The 22,801-nt window shown below is 44.6% G+C and overlaps 3 protein-coding genes across 3 annotated transcripts; all 3 read left to right on the top strand.

The window, feature by feature from the left end:
• The first annotated feature begins 8,083 nt into the window (after window positions 1–8,083).
• On the top strand, window positions 8,084–8,726 carry LOC125553377 (auxin-responsive protein SAUR71-like). Its single transcript, XM_048717168.1, has one exon. It carries the CDS (start codon window positions 8,269–8,271, stop codon window positions 8,554–8,556), a length of 288 nt encoding a protein of 95 aa, XP_048573125.1. The 5' UTR covers window positions 8,084–8,268; the 3' UTR covers window positions 8,557–8,726.
• Window positions 8,727–13,892: 5,166 nt separating this feature from the next.
• On the top strand, window positions 13,893–14,495 carry LOC125553376 (auxin-responsive protein SAUR71-like). Its single transcript, XM_048717167.1, has one exon. It carries the CDS (start codon window positions 13,992–13,994, stop codon window positions 14,274–14,276), a length of 285 nt encoding a protein of 94 aa, XP_048573124.1. The 5' UTR covers window positions 13,893–13,991; the 3' UTR covers window positions 14,277–14,495.
• A 4,876-nt stretch (window positions 14,496–19,371) lies between these two features.
• Window positions 19,372–19,650, top strand: LOC125554499 (auxin-responsive protein SAUR71-like). The gene has a single exon (XM_048718040.1). It carries the CDS (start codon window positions 19,372–19,374, stop codon window positions 19,648–19,650), a length of 279 nt encoding a protein of 92 aa, XP_048573997.1.
• The last annotated feature ends 3,151 nt before the right edge of the window (window positions 19,651–22,801 follow it).

Genomic DNA, 22,801 nt, shown 5'->3' with positions numbered 1-22,801 from the left:
AACACTCTTAAAAATATTTAAAAATGTAGAACAAGTATTTAAAAAATTGGAATAAGTATTTACAAAATGTTGAACAAGTACTCGAAGAAGTGTTGATAATGTATGTAAAAAATGTTGAACAATTATTTGGAAATTGCTGAACAAGGACTTCAAAAATGTTGAAAAGTATTCGAATAAAATTTTGATCATGCATATAAAAATGTGGAATATGTATTTGAAAAATATTGAACAGGTATTTGCAAAATATTGAAAAATTATTTGAAAAAATGTTGATCATGTATATAAAAATGTTGAACAAAAATTTGAATTTTTTTTGATCATGCATATAAAAATGTTGAACAATTATTTTAAAAATATTGAACAATTATTTAAAAAATGTTGATCATGTATATAAGATTGTAGAATGAAAAAAAGAAACTAAGAAAAACCAAAAAAACAAAAAAGAACCAAAATAGACAAAAGGAACAGGAAAATAAAAACCTAATGAAAAAACCCGAGGGAAGACAAAAAAAGAAAACAAAAATAAAACGGACATTATATATACATGGGAACCAGTAGTTGCGTTTGGCTTATTTCCATTAAGTAGAACCCATCATAGTAGTAGAACAGGACGTGATAGGTGGCGCAATGGCTAGCCTGTTTCATTTAAGGGTAAAGCTTCGTCTCGCTTAAAGTGAGAAAACAGCTCTCGTTTATGTATGAGACGCGCACAAATCGAAATCGAAATCGAAATCCAGATATGTCCCATTCTTTCTCCCACAAATTGTCGGGCAATGATGGGCCGGAGGTCATTTTAGATAGGTTAACGTCGGTTTTTTTAAAATCCCAGCGCATCTTTATTGCATAGATTCAATTATTACAGGGATCCGTAGATGTTCAGGTGGCAAATCATGTTAGAGTTATGTCGAATATTATTGTACAAGTTAGGTTATAGTTGGACTTGGAGTCGTACGGTGTGTAGACATAATACGGAGTCGTGTCCAAGTAGGACACTTGTATCCTAGGCCTCTCATATATAGCGGGCGTAGACACACGATGTAACCTATGTCAACATAATAGCACGGGCACGCGGGGGAGCCGACGGCGTGTGCCGGCGCCCGGGCGGCCGGGGGTGCGGTATTGTAACGGTGTCATGGGGAGGAGCGCCCGTAGTCATGCCCTGGGGATGTAGCCATATCGGTGAACCTCGTTAACAAATATCGGTGTCGTGCCTCGTGTGATTGCTTGTTCCTTGGTAGATCGATAGAGTGCTTTAAATTATTCTAACAAGTGGTATCATGAGCAAGGTTACGAAGAGGTCATGGTTTGTTGATCTAGAGGAAGGAGTGGAAGAATTCGTTGGATCGAGTTGGTCGCGTGCGATGGAAACAATTCGACGGTGGGGCGAAGATATCTGCTCGAGATAGCGATCGGAAGCAGCAACCAGAAGGCAGTAGTAGTTGCGCGGCCAACGGCAGTGGCGCGTGCGCGTGCAGCAGGCAACCTAGCATACAGCGGCGGCGGGATCCAGATCGGATCGTGGTGTGTTTCACCGAGATCGAATTTCAACCGATGCAGCAGCAGTTTGGTGCAGCGTATCGAGCAGCGTGGCAGGCCGTTTGGAAGCTAGGGAGGGCGCTGGCCCAGGTCAGGTGAGGCCCGTGTTGGGCTGGCCAGCGTGCACAACGCGCAGGAGCCGTGCAGCAGTATGATTGCGTGAGGCTGGATTGATTTGATGTGTACTAAGCAGGGGCGAAGCTAGGCTAATGCAAGGGTATGCAATGCATACTCAATATTTTTGGCAGAAAAATTCAGTATATAAGCTTCTATATGCGTTTATAAAGCGCATGGCGGTCTAGTTGTACGTATAAGGCAGGATAAACGGAAGTGACGAATGATTCAGTGCCAGTTGGGCATATGTTGGGCTGCTACGTTGCTAGTACAGTGGTCTGGGCCTTATCCTTGAGGCTTAACGCTAGCTAATTAATCGCGGTCGAGGAGACAGCTCCACAGGAGCCACCGCATCAACCCCTCAAGAAAAAAAAAAGAAGCCATTGCATCGTGAAACCGGGCAACATCACATCGCATCCCCGCATCGGCCATCGAAAGCAACCGTCTCCGCCACCGCCACCGCACCATCTCTCGGCCATCGCAGATCGCCGCACCATCGCAGTTCGTCCATCGTCTGATTGTTTTTATTTTGGAAGTGTTTTATTTTAATTTCTTTGAATTGTTAGTCGAGAATTGAAGGTTATATTTATTTCCTGGTTTTGTTTTGGCTAATCTACTGTAGAATCCAGTCAATTTTGAGCATGGTCTGCATTGGCTCGCTACAAAACTTGTGAAGATGTGCAAGGAAATCAAGGTGAATTTCTGAATTATAAACATTCAAATTTGAAAGATTTTCCACCATGAAGGAACAATATTTAAATGATTGCTTGATTACTTCTCTTGAGGGTAAATTCTTCGTGCAAGTAAAGGAAAACACCATCATTTGTCCTTGTTGCAATGTAACTGAATTATTGAAAACACGGTCGCTATAATGAATAATTTGTAGTTTCTCTGTTGTTATTATTGAAAACAGATGTCTTCTCATCAAGTGGCTGTGGAAGTTATCGATTGAGACGGATGCCACTTAGGCACAGATCCTCCGTAGCAAGTATCTTCACTCCAAAACTTTGTCTCATGTGACAGCAAGGCCGACTGACTCACCTTTTTGGAAAGGGCTTATGAAAGTCAAATTAACCTTATTTAATAGGACAAAGTTTATTATTGGCAACGGTGCTAGTACACGATTTTGGGAGGATAATTGGCTCGGAGAGACCCCCCCTTGCCATTCAATACCCATCTCTGTATCGTATTGTTCAACGACGTGAGGCGTTCGTTGCAACGGTACTTCAATCCAACCCCCTTAATACTCAGTTCAGAAGGACGCTAATTGGCAATTATTGGGAAGAATGGCTCCACCTAGTAAGTAGACTGATGGAGGTTCAGCTCAACCGGATAAATTACACTGAAAACTTACTAGGTCTGGAGAGTTTACTGTTAAATCGATGTATGTTGATGTTATCAATTCAAGCTCAATTTGTAGCTCCAAACATGTTTGGCCTGTTAAAATTCCTTTGAAAATCAAAGTGTTTATGTGGTTTGTCCATAAAAAAGTAATATTAACCAAGGACAATTTGGCAAAACGTAATTGGACAGGATCTACTAGGTGTAGTTTCTGTGATCAGGAGGAAACCATCAAACACTTTTTTCTTGATTGCCCGTTAGCAAAAGTCTTATGGCGGACAATCCATATTGCATTTAATATTACTCCACCGAGTTCTGTCAACACGTTATTTGGAACGTGGCTTAACGGGATAGAGACCGAAACAGCGAGACATATTCGAGTAGGAGTTTGTGCTTTATTGTGGGCAGTCTGGAACTGCAGAAATGATTTGGTCTTTAACAGACCAACAAATATTCATTTTTTGCAGGTTATTTTCCGAGCCACTGCGTTGATCCGTATATGGTCGCTACTCACTCCGATGGAGGCCAGGGAGCGTTTGGTTACTGGATCTACCCGCTGGGAGATGGTAGCACGGGATATCTTCAACCGGTTTGGATGGCGGTCATGTAATAGGATAGGCAATTAGTTACTTGTCCTTCTTATGCCAGCCAGTTGTGGCTTTTCATGGCCAGTTTGTTTTTGGCCCTGTTGGCTCTTTGTGAGCTCTCCTTTATTTTCGTTTCGAGACTCTAAGACCTTATTGAACCTATTTATCTTTTTAATAAGTTGGCCGTATGCATCGTTCTGATGCAGAGGCCAGAGAGTCTCCCTTTTCGAAAAAAATATGAACTTTTTTATTTCTTACATTGTTGTGCAACAAATTTTTTACTTCGCATACCCATGTTGAATATCCTGGCTCCGCCACTGGTACTAAGTCATGGCTGCTACAGGAGGTTGCAGTGTGAAGGCATGAGATTTGTTGTTAAAAAGAAGAGTCAGATAACGCAGGCCATCATATCAATCGAGTGTGTCGGAAGAAAACAAAGAAAAAAGGACGGGAGATGAGTTCGTACATGTCTCTTGGTACGTGTACGCATGTTGGATATCTATCTTTTGGCTCTTTGTTTTGGGCATGGATTATGTGCAGGATGGCAGCAGGATTATGACGCGACGCCGCAAATTCACGTGATCAATGGAGTTGGCAGGTTATGCTATATATTCAAGTGTTGCATCAGAGATATGCAGGAATAATCTGTTGGAGAACTAGATGTGCGGGTGGCTAGTCACATTTTTTTCTTGTTTTTTGTTTGTTTTTTCAACTAATATATTACAAAAAAAGAGTTGTGAGATTTTCTTTAAAATGTTATTGAAGCATTTGAAAAATGTTAAATACGTATAGAGAAAATGTTCCTTGTGTATACAAAAAACGTGTATAGATAACCAATGTGTAAAGAAAGAAATGTTGACCATGTATTTTTAAAAAGTGAATAAAGCATTCAAAAATTAAATGTAAGAAAATGCCGGAAATGTGTTAAAAATGTTAAACATTTACAAAAAAATATTGAACTTGGATTAAACAAATGTTAATCTTGTATTTGAACAATATTTAATCAAGCATTTCTTTATTTTTACAAAATGTTTATGGAAAAAATATTGACCATGTATTAGAAAATTGTGAATCTTATACTAAAAATATATTAAACCTGACTCAAAATAGTATTAGATACATACGAAAAGAATACAATGTGTATGAAAAAATAGACATAAAAAACTATTAATCAAGTATTTAAATATTGTTTAATGTGTATATAGTAAATGTTTCTGATGTACATGAGAAATGTTGAATGTTGTCAAATTTTTTTAACATGTGTTGAAAGCAAACCCAGATGAAAATTACGAAGAGAGAAACAAAGAAAACCAAAGTTACAAAGATCGAAATTAAAACGGAAGAAAACAAAAGAAAACCAAATTTATAACAAAGAAGAAACCCACAGAAACGGGTGAAGAATGAAATCAAAAATAGAAAAGAAACGAAAAAAGTGAAACCAACAAAAAAGCTGCAAACGGGTGAAAAACAATATAACCGGAGAATAAAAAAGAAAACCCTATTCCTTGTTTGTTTATTTTTAATTTAACCTTACTTATTTCTTTTGTGTTTACATTTTAGCTTCAAAATTTTATAAAACCATGGTTATATTTGAGTTATCTAAACTTTTTTTCTAAATACATGGTTCTTGAAAGTTATGCCAATATTTTCTAATATAATAAAAATTTCAAAATTCCGAAACATTTGTAAAACAAGACAAGACCATTTTTCACACACATATATATATTTATAAATAATAAATGAGGTTAAAATATTAAATGGAAAAAATAAAAACAAAGGAAAAACCGGACCAGAAAACAAAAACCTACCATACCCAGAATAAAGAAAAACTACGGACGCTCGTGCTAAGGAATAGCTCGAAATGGGTTGGTCTAGAAGCACATCGGCCTGTGCGTTTGGCAGGCCTTTGATGCAAATGGGTGTCAAATAGGAGGCCTCGCAATCAGGCTTTATGGGCTGGAATTTGGACACCTGGCCCATTGGTTTAGTTGACCACGTTCCCCGAGTGTTCTTTTTTTTTTTGCCTTGACCGACGTTCCGTTTTTCCCGTGACAGATTGAGAAACACGTCTCGAACTTGCCATAGATTCCCCTAAAAAAAAAGAACTTGCCATAGATTGCACGTGCGTCAATACTATTCAGATTTCAGACTTGTAGCGCCACTTTTTTTTTTAGAATCTGTAACTCCACTGTTAACCACAGGTCTGAGTGCTATTCCTTACCACATGGAGAATAACGGAAGACGGAGCAAGATTGCACGATCGCACCCTGCGAGTTGGCCGCACGCCCACGTGCCGCGAAGGCAACGGGGTCACACGAGCGGCTGCGATCAGCATGCATCTGTCTCCGTCGCTCTGGGTTCTTTGAACCGTTCGACGAGTGTATATATGATCGCGCGAGCGGCAATTACACGCGTGGTGTGTTTCCCGTTTCCTCGCCAAAGCCGCGGGCCACTGGTTTACGGGCGTTTACTGGCCAGGCTTTGACAAATTCGGCAGGACGACGGTCGTCGCGGCTCGTTTTGATGATGGTAGTGGTTCTCCTTGTTCGTGGTGGCTTGTACTTTAGATGCACCTTTGTTTATTTATTTTACGGAAAATTGTCGATCTATTCGTCTTTAATTATAGCAGTACAACGAACATCAAATATAATAAAAATTACATCCAGATTTGTAGATCATCTAGCGACGGCTACAAGCACTGAAGCGAGCCGAAGACGCGCCGCCGTCATCTCCCCTCCCTCGTCGAAGCCGTGCACAATTTATTATAGTAGACAGTCGGAAAGTCGTCGTGCTAAGGCCTCGTAGGACCAACGCACCAGAACAGCAACCGCCGCCAATGAAGAGAAGCAGATCAGAAGGATCCAACCTAATGACACGTGAACAAAGACGAACAAAGACTATATCCAAGCGGATATACCAAAGACAACCACCAACCGAATCCCGCAAGATTCGCCGAAGACACATCTCCACACGCCCTCCGACGGCACTCGACACACCATCAGGACGGGGGGCTCTAGACGGGGAGAACCTTATTCTATCTTCAAGAAGCCGCCGCCGTCTCGTCTTCTTGAACAGGACACAAACCCTAGAAAAACTTGAAGAAGCACCTGAAAACGAAGCCCTCTCGCTGGCAAGGGCGGAGATCCATCTAAGGCCACATGAGACGTGGGAGATCAATGGCGCCGCCGACGGGAGGCGGAAACCCTAACTGCCTTTTCTTGGAGGAGAGACAAAGATCAGATGCACCTTTATACTAGATCCGAGTCCTTTTGTAGAAGAAAGATCTCCTAATTGAAACAAATATTTTAACGCATGAGCTATTTATAAGTTGACTGAATTTTAAATTTATACAAATCAATTTTGGAGAGAAAACAAGCGTAGATTGAGGCCGACATTGATTACGAACGTCGTTGCGACTGACAGCGAGCAGCGGCGTCGCGGTCATAGGCAAGGAAGACGCCGGTTGACAGGTTCGGGTAGGTGGAAAGTGGTCCGCGGGACGAATCTAGCTATCTGGGTGGTTTAGAGGGATGGTCGAGGGTGGCGGCATCATGGTGGTGGACGGTGATAAGGTGCGGGTGAGGCAGCGAGACGGTCACGTGAGCACCGTGGACCGTGGGTGACGACCCATGCAGATAAGCTGATGGTGGTTGGCGGTTTCGGAGAGGGAAAAGGCTCGGGGTAGAATACAAACAACAGTCGTTGACAAAAAAACCTACACCATTTTTTTGGCCGACCTACATGTAACCACGCTCGTACCCTAGTTGTTTTCCTTATAATAATCCGTAACGTGCGGGCCGCCAAATCTTGTGTCGTCAACACGCTGGTCCAAGTTGAGTCCAATCAAACTTATCCACGCTTAGGAACGGGGCACCGATTGACAACACTCTTTTGTGCTTGTGCCCTACATGATAGATACTACGAGTAATTTCAACCATCTGTAATATTTACACTATATTGATCCAAGGGCCGGCAAGAATCGATGACCCCAAGCGGACATGCAACTAAATTCGAAAAGAATACCCTCGCAACGGCGCTTCAAAAATTAGAGCTAAAAAAACGTCCAAAGTTGCAGTAAAATTTGAGCTTCAATTTTAGTTTTTTGTACCGAGTTCTTTGGATGCCATCTTAGTGTGAAAATTTGCAAGCATCTTTGATGTATATATATAAAAATAATCAGATTTTTCAAATTTATTTAACATTTTCATTTGAATGTACTGCCCATTTTTTGAGCGGTTTTGAATGTACTGTTCATAGAAGAAGAGAAGAGAAGAGCTCGGGGATCAGAGTAGGATTTCCGGTTACTTTCTCCCTCCTTTTTTTTGGCCAGCATGCAACGAACCTAGCTTGTCCGCGCCCCTTTCGATGGCCTCAGATTTTGGACTTCTTTCACACGACCGCCGCTCCTCATGACAGGTCAAAAAGAAGCCGCCAAGTGCAATAAACTGCCATCCACCCCGAAGGATCGTCGAGGTCGGGCCATGGCCACGAGACTATCCACGCCATGACTTTGACCACCTACGTAGGATGAAGCACACGTTCTACTTCCCGGCCGTATAAATGTACTGGCTCGGCCTCATCATCTCTCCGCAGCGCCAACCCAAGAAGCCATCGAGCTCGCCGCAACTCCAGCCTCCAGGCCTCCAACGTCGAGGCGATCGACCGGTCTGACCCATTCTTATTCATCGCCATGGCATGGAGGAAGAAGAACGGCGGCGAGTCGTCGTTGTCGCCCGGCGCCTCGCCGTGCCGCGACGACGAGCGGGAGAAGGTCCCTAGAGGGCACGTCCCGATGGTCACCGGCTGCGGCGAGCGGGTGGTGGTGCCGGTGAGGCTGCTCCGGGACCCTCGCATCGCGGAGCTCCTCGACATGGCGGCGCAGCAGTACGGCTACGGCCAGCCGGGCGTACTGCGGATCCCGTGCGACGTCGTTCATTTCCCCCGGGTCGTCGACGGCGCGCTGCACAGGGCTGACTAGCCGCCCGGCGTACGTCAGTAGAGCATGTGTGAAACTGTGAATACATATGCAGCAGTGCCAGTGTAGAAGAGTATAGATGGATATACGAACTCTGTTCTTTGATTGATCATCAGTTCTTTTGTACATGAATATACAAGGAACGTGAAAGACAAATTTGTGTCAAATTTGAAGTGCTCACTCCACCTGCACAAGAACTATATAGTTAGTTTTTCAATTTCAGTTGTGTCTAACGAGAGACATTGAAATCACAACGCAAACCATGAGTTACACGCGTTGGCTATTCTTTGTCCTGAATTCTTTTGAAGCGCTTGTCAATTCTGGGCCCCGCAAGAGATGAGGACGCCATGACCGGTCATGGCGTCGCCCACGGGAGCGAGGCGGAGGCTTGCCGGGGAAGGTGTGTGTGTGGGGGGGGGGGGGGGGGGGGGGGGGCGGGGGGGGGGGGGGGGGGGGGGGGGGGGGGGGGGGGGGGGGGGGGGGGGGGGGGGGGACAGTATTCATAGAAGGGTAGGTTTAGTGGGACTGGGACTGGCGGAGGAGGCAGCAATGCATGAGAGGTAGCATCACCGGCCGCAGATGGTTGTGCCCTAAGGTTCGACCGACGATGTTGGAGGTTGTTTGTTGGGGTGAGAGGAGGAAGAAAGGCTCTCAGCCGATGGATCACGATCAGATGGTACAAAAAAGTGACTGGAGCCAAAGAAAAAGGAGAGAAATCAGTCCACTTACAAATATTCGGCGCGAATTACAAGTGTCTATCTTTTTGCCTTTTGCCACCATGATATCTCTAAGAAAATGATTTTTCAATGGCAAAGTGGGTGAAAATTAATAATGTCCGGTTCTGTCATTCGTCATCCAAAAGAGCAATATAGCTTAGAGATCCAAAATCTAAATAACAAAAAACATTGTGTCCTTAATTAAATAGTTGTTCAAACTTCTACTAAGAAACAAGCATACCAAATCAACAACATAATAAATATGTGGGATCCAATGACATCCTTCACGTATAATGGAAACACGTGAATTCACACTTTTAGACCAGATCAGTGAAGGTGAAGCAAACTTTTCTTTAGTTTTGAAACCTTAGCTATCGAAGGTAGTTCGATTTTAAAACGAAGACTGGCTTAGTTGGAGAATGCCTCCCAGCGTGCCCTATGTCATTTTTTTTTCATATTGTGTGCTATAAACACATCACGGTTGCAGAATTCTGTATCTCATTGCTACCAAATGTGATTTCTGAGGGGATTTAGTAGATCGTTGACCGGTAGCATGGAGCGTTGTACTAGAATGATTAGATTCTTTTTAGTTGTGACAATGTTTGAACTTGGAATAGAGCGAAATTCTCGGTAAACTTGATGTGCCAGGCTCTCGTTCATCGTGATTGTGATGTTGCTATCAATAAATTTTGGAAGATGAAATTATCTCTAGATTTAAAAATTCCTTGTGATACCCTCGCAAAGGGGTGACCATAATGAGGAATAATCTCGTGAAGGATAACAGGCACATGAGTGAATAGCGTTGCTTTTGCCATAAATATAAAACAAATAAACAATTTTTTTTGAATGCATAATGATAGTATCATACATGTCAACTAGACTTTTTGAATGATGTGGCATACAATTAAATGAGGAAAGAGAGGATGTGATATCATATCATGATACCGTATCATATTAAATGTTATACTACTTTATGTCATGCATGGCAATTAATCAGACAACCTAAGATACTAACTTATGATGCTATGCATTACGAAAGTAGTATTGTAAACTAGAATCATATGCATGATACTAGTATATGTTACTCCCTATTACAACCAGCCTCATCTTTCAGGTAAGCTCTAACTCTATCCACATTGAAATCTTTCGTGCATGTAAATTGGTTGTGGAGGGTATACAAACTAGGCTTAGCAATTAAATCTTGGTGTGAACGGTGGTCCTCTGTTGGGTCTTACGGCTATGCATGAATGATGTAGTTTTTGCCCCAACAAAAATGACTTTCTTCTCCATTATAGGCTATCACTAGGTACCTCGTGTTCTTTGTATTTTGGGTGTTTCTTGTTTTGGCCTCTGGAGTAGTAGCCCATTGGACAACTGCGCCAGTACTTAACAGATGTGAGGGAGATGGTTGTAGCCCATTGGACAATAAATTCTTTGATTCCACCCACCCCCCACATTGAGTACTGTCCAAGTAACTCAAGGCCTCCAGATGTCTGGGATCTAATTAACGTAAAGCAACAAGCTAACAAGATAGTCTGGCAATTTTGGACAAGATTCTTGTTTGTAAAAAACAAGATACTAGATTGTTGCGGTTTAGAGGTCTTAGCAGCCTTTTAGCACAACTGCCGAGATGAGGGTATCTTAAATGCCCTCGCTTGGTGCTGAGTTCAAACTTTTCCGAGCTATCGGATTTGGTGTCAAAATTCTGCACCATGGAAGACGCTTGGGTGGCTCAAAAAGAGCAAGCAGATTCAATCTGTGCCGAAAAATTAAACTGTAATAGTAAAGAGGGCTTGAAGGGGCAATTTCGTCACTCCATGTCAGCCGAGCCATCACGCAAAATAAGAAAACATGTAACATGATCTAAAACCGCCCTTGATGGTCCGCTGGATAAGTCATGCCCAATCCACTCGATCTTGCTAAACGCCAACCCAACTCATAGCCTTCAAGCTTGCTGGGTGGTAAAACAGGTGGCTAAGGGAGGCCAAGCCCTCCTCGGAGGCATGACCGCATACAAGAAACTTACGCATCAAGATATCAGAGGAAGAGAGCCCTTCGAGAGCTAAGCCACGTCCAACATATGAAAGCTTCGGATACATGGTTGGACACGCCAATTACCTTCGAACAAAAGGATCAGCCGAAGACCGGCCAAGGCCGATGTCCGGCAACCTTGGTCCTCGACCCCATAGTAGACGGTTGTCAACTACATAAGGTTTTGATGGACGGCGGTAGTAGCTTGAACCTCATCTATGAAGACACTCTAGGTAAGATGCAATTCGACAAATCATGCATCCAACAGAGCTATACCACTTTAAGGGGAGCATCCCTGGAAGAGAGGCTCGATGTAGTGGAGAAGTCACCCTCGATGTGGTTTTCGGAACCCCTGAGAACTACCGATCCGAGGAATTGACCTTCCATGCTGTGCCCTTCCGAAGTGGTTACCACGCTCTATTAGAGCGTGAGGCATTCACCAACTTCCATGCCATTCCGCATTATGGGTACATGAAACTCAAGATGTCGGGCCCCAACGGAGTGGTCACCATGTTAAGTAACCATGACAGAGCACTTACAGCCGAAAACAAAACGGTGTCGCTCGCCCTTGAATCATTAGTTGAGGCCTTCGCGATCGAAGAGTTGACAACACTTCGTGCTATGGTCAACAGGGACGATGTCATCCTCGATAAAAGATCTAAATCTACCTCGCTTAAACCAGCCGACAAAATCGTCAAGTTTCAGGTGCACCCTACGGACCCAAATAAAACAACATCCATAGGTGCGTAGCTTGAACCAGAGATTGACGAAGCCTACACAACTTCCTTATGGAAAATTGTGATATTTTCGATTGGGAACCCTCGGACATGCCACGAATCCCACAAAATCTGGCAGAGCATAGCCTGAATATAATTAAAGGCTCTAAACCTGTTAACCAGGCGCTCCGCCGATTTCCTGAGCTAAGTGTCAAGCTATGGGTGATGAACTGGCCAAACTACTTCAGGCCGAATTCATCAGAGATATTAAACACCCGATTAGCTGGCTAATCTGGTTAGGGTGCCAAAAAGGATGCGTTTTTCTCTAAAATTAGGCAACCTGCCAGAAGTTCTCTAAACATCAAGCCAGGTCAAGCAAAATAGCTAAAGTAAACAGTTCAACTAGGTAGCAGCCGTAAAGTTACATGGATCTTATCTTCTCGTATTTGTCCCACCAGAATCAGTCTGTCTCAATCCACACCGTGACCTAGTGGCCGCCGCATCTACACGCTCCTCAAACACTATGGTCGCAAGAAGAAATAGACATCAAAGTCTCGACGCATGAATTAATGAGTGATAACACACGTGCGTTTCTTGTGCATCCACACAATCGGAGACTCCCGATGTTGGAAAACCATATGGTCTGGTTATGTTCTTGTCGATAGAGACCTCCGTTGAATGGGCTAATTGGCCATTATGTGCTCGTTCACAAGTCATGCGTGCCTTGTTGCTGCAAAACGGCATGCAAAGCACATGTTCCTCTATTGGAGAACGTATACGGTGCTTCAGCTTCAGGATGCTATCTATGTTCCCAGCCTAAAAATCATCATAACTTTTGTAAAGTAGATCAGCCTAAATCATCATAACTTAGCTCCCATTCAGAAGTTGCTTGCCATATATACTGTATGGTGGGAGCACTGGTATGCAGGCTTGTCAAAAAAAGAAAACACCTTGTAATATATGTGATAAAGTACTTAACCTTATGTTGTTCCAGATAAATAAAATAGAAGCGCTTTTCTCCTATTTCCTCCAGAAGGCCGAACCTGGAAAACCCCAAAAAACAAAGAGACCATTTGCCTTATCCATTGAAAAAAAGAGTATGATGCCTACAAGGCTGGCTGGGGAGCTCCTAATCGGCGCTCTAAGCACCGGTTGACCGAAATCACTAGTTGAGGAGCTCTCCATGCAAAGGTTGTCACGCGCGGCACGCTCCTGAGACTTTTTCGGGGTGCTTCGCGCGCGACGCTCGCGCGGAGGGGCACTTCCGTGATTTTCGGTTTTTGATTTTTCTTTCTGGTTTTCCTTTTTTTTACTTTAGTTCTTAAACTTTTAGAGTTTTGTGATATAGTTTTGATCTGTTTCTGAGATATGTTTCCCTCTCTAGTGTTTTGAAAATTTTGAGCTTCAATTTTAGCTTTTTGTACCGGGTTCTTCGGATGCCATCTTAGTGTGAAAATTTGCAAGCACCTACAAAAGTCTTTCATCTTTGATGTCTAAAAAAACAGATTTTTCAAAATTATTTCACATTTCATTTGAATGTACCGTCCATTTGTTTGAGCGGTTTTGAATGTACTGTTCACAGGAGAAGAGATGAGCTCGGGGATCACAGTTGGATTTCCGGTTACTTTCTCCCTCGTTTTTTTGGCCACCATGCAACGAACCTAACCTTTCGATGGCCCCAGATTTTGGACTTCTTTCACACGACCGCCGCTCCTCCTCACAGGTCAAAAAGAAGCCGCCAAGTGCAATAAACTCGCATCCACCCCGAAGGATCGTCGAGGTCAGCCATGGCCACGAGACTATCCACGCCATGACTTTGACCACCTACGTATGATGAAGCACACGTTCTACTTCCCGGCCGTATAAATGTGCTGGCTCGCCCTCATCATCACCCAAGAAACTACAGCGCTCGCCGCAGCTCCAGGTCTCCAAGCTCGAGGCGATCGACCGATCTGACATATTCTTATTCATCGCCATGGCATGGAGGAAGAAGAACGGCGGCGAGTCGTCTTCGCCCGGCGCCTCGCCGTGTCGCGACGACGAGCAGGAGAAGGTCCCTAGAGGGCACGTCCCGATGGTCACCGGCTGCGGCGCGCGCGTGGTGGTGCCGGTCAGGCTGCTCCGGGACCCTCGCATCGCTGAGCTCCTAGACATGGCGGCGCAGCAGTACGGGTACGGCCAGCCGGGAGTGCTGCGGATCCCGTGCGACGCCGGGCATTTCCGCCGGATCGTCGACGGCGCGCTGCACAGGGCCGAATAGGCGCCCGGCGTCATTAGAGCATGTGTGAAACTGTGAATACATATGCAGCAGCGCCACTGTAGAAGAGTATAGTTGGATATACGAAGTCTGTTCTTTGATTGATCAGTTCTTTTGTACATGAACGCACCAGGAACGTGACAAATTTGTGTGAAATTTAAAGTGCTCACTCCACCTGCACTGCACAAGAACTACTCCAATATAGTTAGTTTTCCATTTCAATTTGTGTCTAACAAGACACTGAAATCACAACCCAGATCATTAGTTAGACATGTTTCCTATTCTTTGGGCGCCTGAATTCTTTTGAAGCGCCAGTCAATTCTAGGTCCTGCAAGAGATGAGGACGCCATGGCCGGTCACGGCGTCGCCAGGGGGGAGGGGAGGGGGGGGGGGCGTATCGATAGAAGGGTAGGTTTAGTGGGACTAGGACTGCCGATGTACCACCAAAGGAGGCAGCAAGGCATGAGAGGTAGCATCGCCGGCCGCAGGTGGTTGGGCCCTAAGGTTCGACCGACGATGCCAGAGCTGGTTTGTTGGGGTGAGAGGAGGAAGAAAGGCTCTCGGGCGATGGATCATGATCAGATGGTACAAAAAAGTGATTGGAGCCAAAAAAGAGAGAGAGGGCGGGGGGGGGGGGGGGGGGGGGGGGGGGGGGGGGATCAGTCCACTGACAAATATTCGGCCCCAGTTACAAGTGTCTATCTTTCTGCTTTTTGCCACCATGACACCTCTAAGAAAATGTTTTTACAATGGCAAAGTGATGGTGAAAATTAATAATGTCTAGTTGTGTCATTTGTCATCCAAAAGAGCAAGATAGCTTAGAGATCCAAAATCTAAATAACCAAAAACATTGTGTCCTTAATTAAATAGTTGTCAAACTTCCTACTAAGAAACAAGCATACAAAATCAATGACATATTAAATATGTGGGATCCAATGACATCACTCATGTTCAATGGAAACACATGAATTCACACTTTTAGACCAGGTCGGTGATGGTGAAGCAAATTTTCTTTTGTTTTCAAACCTTTCCTACCGAAGATGGCTCAATGTTAAAACGAAGAGCGACTTAGTTGGAGAATGCCTCCCAGCGTGCCCGATGTCAATTTTTTTCTCTTCATATTATGTGATATAAACACATCACGGTTGCATAATTATGTATCTCATTGCTGCCAAATGTGATTTCTGAGTGGATAGTAGATCATTGACCGGTAGCGTGGAACGCTGTACTAGAATGATTAGATTCCATTTAGTTGTCACAATGTTTGAATTTAGAATAGAGTGAAATTCTCGGTAAACTTGATGTGCCAGGCTCTTGTTCATCGTGATTGTGATGTTGCTATAATAAATTTTGGAAGATGAAATTATCTCTAGATTTAATTTTTTTCTTGTGATACCCTCGCAAAGGGGTGACCATAATGAGGAATAATCTCGTGAAGCATAACAGGCACATGAGTGAAAAGTGTTGGTTTTGCCATAAATATAAAACAAATAAACAACTTTTTTTTGAATGCAGGTTCATTCACTCCATATAGTTATCTTTCAGGTAAGATCTAACTCTACAAACATTGGAATCTTCTGTGCATGTATGATAATTGGTTGTGCGGGCTATAGAAACGAGGCTTAGCAATTAAATCTTGGTGTGAATGGAGGTCCTCTGTAGGGTGTTGATGTAGTTTTTGCCCCAACAAGAATGACTTCTTCTCCATTACAGGCTATCATTATGTACCTCGTGTTCTTTGCATTTTGGGTGTTTTCTTGCTTTGGCCTCTAGAGCAGCAGCCCATTAGGACAGCTAAGCCAGTACTTAACAGATGCTGGGGAGATGGCTGTAGACATCAGATCCGACGATCAGAAACGTCCAGATTGTCAAAACGGGCAGCTAAGAAGCAAAACATTGAGAGGGCTCACACTGGATGCAATCCCCCAAGAAGAGTTAGAATGGCAGTTCCCGCTCCTTGAGCGGTACTAAATAAATGATTACTCGAATCAGGGTTTTGGGCATAGGCTTTGTTTTATTGTCCAAAATATCATGGTTTGAAAATCTATCCTCCATAGTGATTTCTCAAAAATGAAACCCTTTTTTATGGTTTATTACAATAGCTGCTTGTTAATTCGGAACACCTCTTATATGCATTTTTTTACAGAGAATTTGCAAAAAGAATATATACTAGGAACAAATTCCTACAGTTTCGCTTAAGAAAGAGCTACGAACAGAGCAAACATCCAACAAATTGTGAGGCGAAGAACTGGGTGCAACTCAAGTGGTTAGGCTTCTTTTGGTGAAATCAAGATGTTGTACCGGTTCAGTATCTCGAAGGTGCTCATATATAGGTGTGCATGCATGTGTTTATAGGATTCAATCTTTCTAGGGGTGTTTATAGGATTAAGTGTATGTGCATGTATACAATCATATGAGTTTGTACCGTGTTAAAAAAAAGCCCGGAGGAGTGACTTGTTCAACCATGCACCGAACCTGCTCGGGGATCCATGCATCGCGGAGCTGCTTGACATGGCGGCGCAGCAGTACGGGTACGGCCAGCCGGGCGTGCTGCGGATCCCATGCGACGCCGGACACTTGTCCGCCGAGTCGTCGACAGCGCGCTGCACAGAGCCGACTAGGCGCCCAGCGTTCTCGTAGCAGGGAGCAGGGTCGACAGTGTAGAGGAAATATAATTGGATATACAATCTGTTCTTTGATTGATCAACTCTTTTAGACATGAATATACGAGGGATGTTACAAATTTGTGCCAAATTTGAATTGCTCACGCCACCTGTGCAAAACCATACTACTGCTCACGCGCGCGCTGTCTTTCCGTATCCGTGCGGTGGGTGGGCAAGCTGATCTGATACCAGTAGTACCTTCCAGTTTTGATGCTACGCGGCGCCACGATCCATCCATCCAAATTTATACTAGTTTTATACTGCTCCCTGATTTTTGAAACTGTGCCATGTGGTAAAAACTCAGCTTGTTTAGGTAGTAGTATTCGTTTCTGAATGGCGCTAGTTGCTTGTTGACTTGTTGTTCATCGTTGCTTAGTTTGTGATTTTGTTTTCGTGTGGTTTCATCTTTAGCGTTGTATCGGTGACATTAACGTTTTACTCTTCTATCTAATGGATACAAGCAGCTCTCAATCATGAGGCTCCTAGGAGCAGGCACCAACACACCAGCCGCATGGACATCCTCAACTAGAGGAATCATCGACACAACATCATCGACCACGGGAACCACCGCCACGGCGAGCTCATGCACCTCTAGTTGCTCACATAACATAGGTGAAACACGTCCTTCACACAAGTTCGTCAATGAGTCCACCTCCACCTCTAAATGCTCCACAGACAAAGGCGAAGCAAGGCTCGGATGTAGCTCCCGAAGCTCGGGCATGGCCTGCGGGATTGGATCCACGAGATCGCCGATGGACTCGCCCTGGATGCTAGGCAGCACACGCGGTAAGCAGGCGAAGATGATGAATTCTACGACAAGTTGGTTATGTCGTATGTGACTTCAGTGAGTTCTACGAATTCCGTGACAAATGGGCGGCTGATCAGCTTATGCCTGACAAGACAGGTGATTGCCTCGTGAAGGTGAAACCAAGCGGATAAAAACCAAAGCGGGACAAAAGCAAGAAGGGTGGCACCATTCGGAAGGCGTCCGCAATTTGTGTCCATGTCAGTTGTGTCTGTGTCGCCTGATGTCCAGATTGGTTCTGTAGATGATGAGGAAAGGCGTATGTGACTGCTTAATGGATATGTTCCTTGGTCTCTTGGGTTGTCCTCATGGTTTAGCTTATCATCGTGCATTTGGTGGTGTTCGATGTATTCATTCGTGGTGTTCTCATTAGGAGTGCCTTTGCAATGTAGTAGTTTAATGGCTTGTAATTGTTGCGTGTTTGGAATGCTTGTAGGGTTGACCATGCAGTCATGGGGTTTCGGGCTTTATGAGTAGTCCGCATGTGGTTTATTTGTATTGGTGTTCTCCCGGTTTTTTATTAATTGGGCAATTCCCTTCTTCTTAATTAATCGACGAGACAATTCTTTTGCCTTCTTTTTAATTTTTTCCTCTCCTTTTTTTTGCAAATTCAGTCAATTTAGATACAACTGACGTGGAACAATTGAACATCTTTTCTTTGAATGCAAGTTAGTTCACTTCATATAGTCTTGGTTGGTTGTGCAAGGTATACACACACAAGGCTTAGATATCGAATCTTGTTGTGAGTGATGGTCCTATATTGGGCGTTACAGCTATGAAGGAATGATGTAGTTTTGTCCCCAACATAAACCACTTCTTTGTTATAGATTGTCATTATGTACTACTTGGTCATTGTATTTTGGGTGTTTCTTGCTTCGGCAAGAAGTTTAGCCCTCGGGCTATCACTTGTATGGTTTTCGGCTTGATTTTCCTCATAAATAAGGTTTATTTATTATTGTTATCTGGTTTTTCTTATAAACTGACCACTCTCGTGGCATTTTGCCACTTTGCGTGGAATATTCAGGTGGGGAAATCATCCACATGCCCCCCTCTCCATTTCTATTTTTTTTTTGCTTAAGATTTAGCAACTGTTAATTCCGAACTCCTCTTATATGCATTTATTTTCACACAAAATTTGCAAAATACACCGTGGGAACAAATTCCTAGATTTTACCAGAAATTTTTTACAAATTAGGCAAATAGGCAGCAAACTCTTTTTTCGGGTAAACTGTGAGGCGTGACTTGTTCAACCATGCAATGAACCTAGCCCGCACCCCTTGCAGTAAGAATCAGTGGCCCAAGACTGGAGACGACAAAGATACCACCGATCCCTCTACGGGTCAAAAGAAGCCGACGCCATGCAAGTGCTAAACTCCCATCCATGATCCACCCCAAAGGATCCATGGCCACGACGTTAACCTCGATTCTACGAACATAGGCACTCCTTCCTGCCACTACTGGATGCATGCATGCATGGCCCCCGTCTTGCTCCCCAATCCCCATATATAAACGTACTACTGGAGTAGCTAGGCATCTTCATCTCCCCGTAGCGCCACCGAAGAAACCCAAGTCCTCAAGCCCGAGGCGATCAAGCAGTATCTGGTCTCTTCTTAATTTCTTACTGATCGCCATGGCACGGGGAAAGAAGAACGGCGGCGAGTCGTCAGCGTCGCCATGCCACTTCGACGAGCGGCACAAGGTCCCGAGAGGGCACGTCCCGATGGTCACCGGCTGCGGTGCCCGAGTGGTGGTGCCGGTGAGGCTGCTTGGGGACCCGTGCATCGCGGAGCAGCTTGACATGGCGGCGCAGCAGTACGGCTACGGCCAGCCAGGTGTGCTGCGGATCCCATGCGACGCCGGGCAATTCCGCCGGGTCGTCGACGGCGCGCTGCACAGAGCCGACACGTGAAGAGATCATGTGTGGAGCTGCATGTATATATATGTGCACCGTCGACAGTGTAGATGGATGTATGTAGGTGGATATATACGTATATAGTCTATAGACATGCATGGGGTACATATACATGTGTGGAGCGCCACATCTTGAGGCGGCCTGACTAAACCATACACGGGTCCGGCCTTAAGCTGTAAATATAGATCTCAAACAGTTGGTACTCCCTCCGTTTCATAATATAAGAGCGTATTTGACAATATTGAAAGTGTATCTGGCTACCAATTCTCCAAGCCACCCTGTCAGGATCATCAGATAGAAGAACATCATCCACCAAAGCTTTTAATTCTTCAAATAAGTTTCACCCCTCAAAGTTCTTATGAATTGCAGACAATCCCAACCTTCAGATTTCACCATGATGACAGTAACTTTCTTAGAGAAGCACGCCGTATATAATCTGGGGAATCTGACAGCAAGAGGAGTATCATCTATCCAAATGTCTTCCCAAAACAGAGTTTTTTTTTCCATCACCAAGTACTCTCTTGGCAAATCTCTAAAGATACTATTGACTTTCATCAAACCTTGCCAGAAGTGGGATCCACCAGATTCTGCACCCATACTTGAGAAGGTCTGAGAATGTGCGTTTTATTTTTGTTGACAGGTTCTGCCACACACCTTTCATGTTTTCTGCTCCCTCTGTCTCATAATATAAGACGTTTTTTGACACTACTGTAGTGTCAAAAGACATCTTACATTATGGGGCAGAGGGAGTAGTTTCCAAAGCCACTTGAAAAGCAAGCATTGATTCATAGTCTGAAGATCTGAACCCCACGACCACCACATTCTTTAGGTAAACCAACAGAAGGCCAATTGATCACGTGATATTTCTTTTTTATTTTGACTGTCTTGCCAAACCATCCTAGCTCTACCGGAGTTCATCCTTTTCAGGGAACCTTTAGGAGTTTGCAAAAAGGAAAGCATAAATAATGGAATGCTGCTAAGACAGACATTGGTCAAATTAAAAGTGGCCATGTCTCCAATGGAAAGTAAATTCCCAATCCAACCAGTCATTCTCTTATCAATCTTTTCCTCAAATATCAGAATACTGATAGATATTGCTTTATGGATAGCTTTATGCACCGCATTTGAGGTTCTAAAGCTGGGTGTACATGCGAAGAAGACTTGTCAAGTTGCGTTTACGCCAGTCCAAGCCAAAGAGATGTAAAAGAACAATACCTATAAATATAGAAAAGAAGTCTATCCTAAACTCCAAGTCATGGTGCTTGGTCTAACTTTAACGCTGGACAACTATGAAATTGCCCACATTAAACCCTGAAACTTTCTAAATCTGTATGACTGAAATCCTAGCTGATTTGACGGATAAAACTCTAGCCAATATTCGCTCAGGATACCCAGTCTAGTGCATGAGCAGCGTGGTGCAACTAACCACACATACGAGTTCTTCAACCCCAGCTACCATGCGAAAAAATGGAACCAACTTTTCATTTGGGGAAATAATACAATGGGATAAAAGTTATAACAATGTCGCAACTAAAAGCTACTCCCTCCCTCCCTCCCATAATATAAAAGGGTTTTTTACACTAATGTTCGTGTCAAAAACACTGTTGTATTATGGGACGGAGGGAGTATAATTTTAGGAAGAATTCTGTAAGTGGGATACTAGCTAGTTGTCAAGAGTTCATAAATAAATAGAGGAATCCATGGAATTTCATAGCAATGTCTTGTTAGCTGGCACACGCGGTACAAGTTTTTGACAATCCATGCTTCTTCTCTTTAACACTCGGTGACCCAAGAGATAGATCCCAAACTGTCAAAAGAAGCCGCCCAATGCAATGGAACTCCGGCTGGTTCACCCTGAAGAATCCAGGTACTCTCAAAGTCTCCGTGGTACAAAGTCTAGTCTCCAACTGGGCCATATGCCCATATGAGCCAAGCAACATAGTTGTGTACGTTGACCGCGCGCGCGTGAGGACCCTACGGTGCTTGCATATAAATACGAGGATCTCAGCATCCTTGTCGTCTCACCGCAGCACCAACCAAGAAAAAGAAAGAAACCAAACGAACAGCTCGAGGCGTGTCATCTCCATGGCATCGAGGAAGAAGAGTGGCAGCGAGCCATCAGCGCCGGGTCACGGCGAGAAGGTCCCGAGGGGGCACGTCCCGATGGTCACCAGCTGCGGCCAGCGCGTGGTGGTGCCCGTGAGGCTCCTCGCTGTTCCCTGCATCGCGGAGCTGCTTGACATGACGGCGCAACGGTACGGGTACGGCCAGCCGGGCGTGCTTCGGGTACCATGCGATGCGGCGCATTTCCGGCGGGTCCTGGATTGCGCGCTGCGGAGAGCCGGCTAGGCCAATGCCTAGGCAGTCACACCAAGCGGGAACACATATGGTGGAGCTTTGTATACACATTGTGGATGAATATAGGTGCATATAATACATGTGTAGTCCGTCCTCTTTTTTTTTCCTTCATTGATGTAGTCCGTTCTTTGATTGGTCAATTCTTATATGGATAGAAGTGCATATATACAGTGTAGATGAAAATGTCTACATATATTTATGAAAAACGTTTGCAGCCGATTGGCCGGCTGAGCAGGCATCGTTGGATCCCGTCGCGATCGAACCGCCAGAGTTTAGCCAGGTCATCCCAAGCACGACCAAAATGCATGGCTGTGGGGGCCACGCGTCGCCCGTCACCCGGTCTTCTTTCTTATCTACGCGATCCCCATTCCATTTTGCTTTCTTCCCCGCCGGATGGAATGGAGATCGAGTAGATAAGAAGGAAGCCGGGGCGTGCTCGTTGCCATGCCGGCTCACCTGTCGGTCGGGACACGTGAGTTGCCGGTGCAGGGAGGAGTGCATAGCAGGGACATGCTCGTCGCCATGGCTGCTGCCAGCTGCGTGCGCTCCTCTACATGGCCACCCGCAGCCGGGGGTGCGCTACGATGATGTGCATGAGGGGTAGGTGACGGCGGGCTGGAACCAGTGAACGATGATGTTGCGACCACATCTCCGTTTTGCTGGAACCGGCTACACAAGGTGCTGGAACCAGATCGCCGAAGTGCTGCAATCACGGTGCCGTTTACTGGAACCGGCTTCTAGCAATGCTGGAGCCAGCGTGAGGAGATGTTGGAACCCGCTTCGAGCGGTG

The sequence above is a fragment of the Triticum urartu genome, chromosome 4, assembly GCF_003073215.2.
Source record: "Triticum urartu cultivar G1812 chromosome 4, Tu2.1, whole genome shotgun sequence".
NCBI lineage: Eukaryota > Viridiplantae > Streptophyta > Magnoliopsida > Poales > Poaceae > Triticum > Triticum urartu.
The sequence above is the reverse complement of the archived record's forward strand: the minus strand, read 5'-3'. Positions and strand labels throughout refer to the sequence as shown.

Coding starts and splice junctions, on each gene's coding strand:
- LOC125553377 (XM_048717168.1), top strand. CDS start 8,269: ATGGCATGGAGGAAGAAGAACGGCGGCGAGTCGTCGTTGTCGCCCGGC.
- LOC125553376 (XM_048717167.1), top strand. CDS start 13,992: ATGGCATGGAGGAAGAAGAACGGCGGCGAGTCGTCTTCGCCCGGCGCC.
- LOC125554499 (XM_048718040.1), top strand. CDS start 19,372: ATGGCACGGGGAAAGAAGAACGGCGGCGAGTCGTCAGCGTCGCCATGC.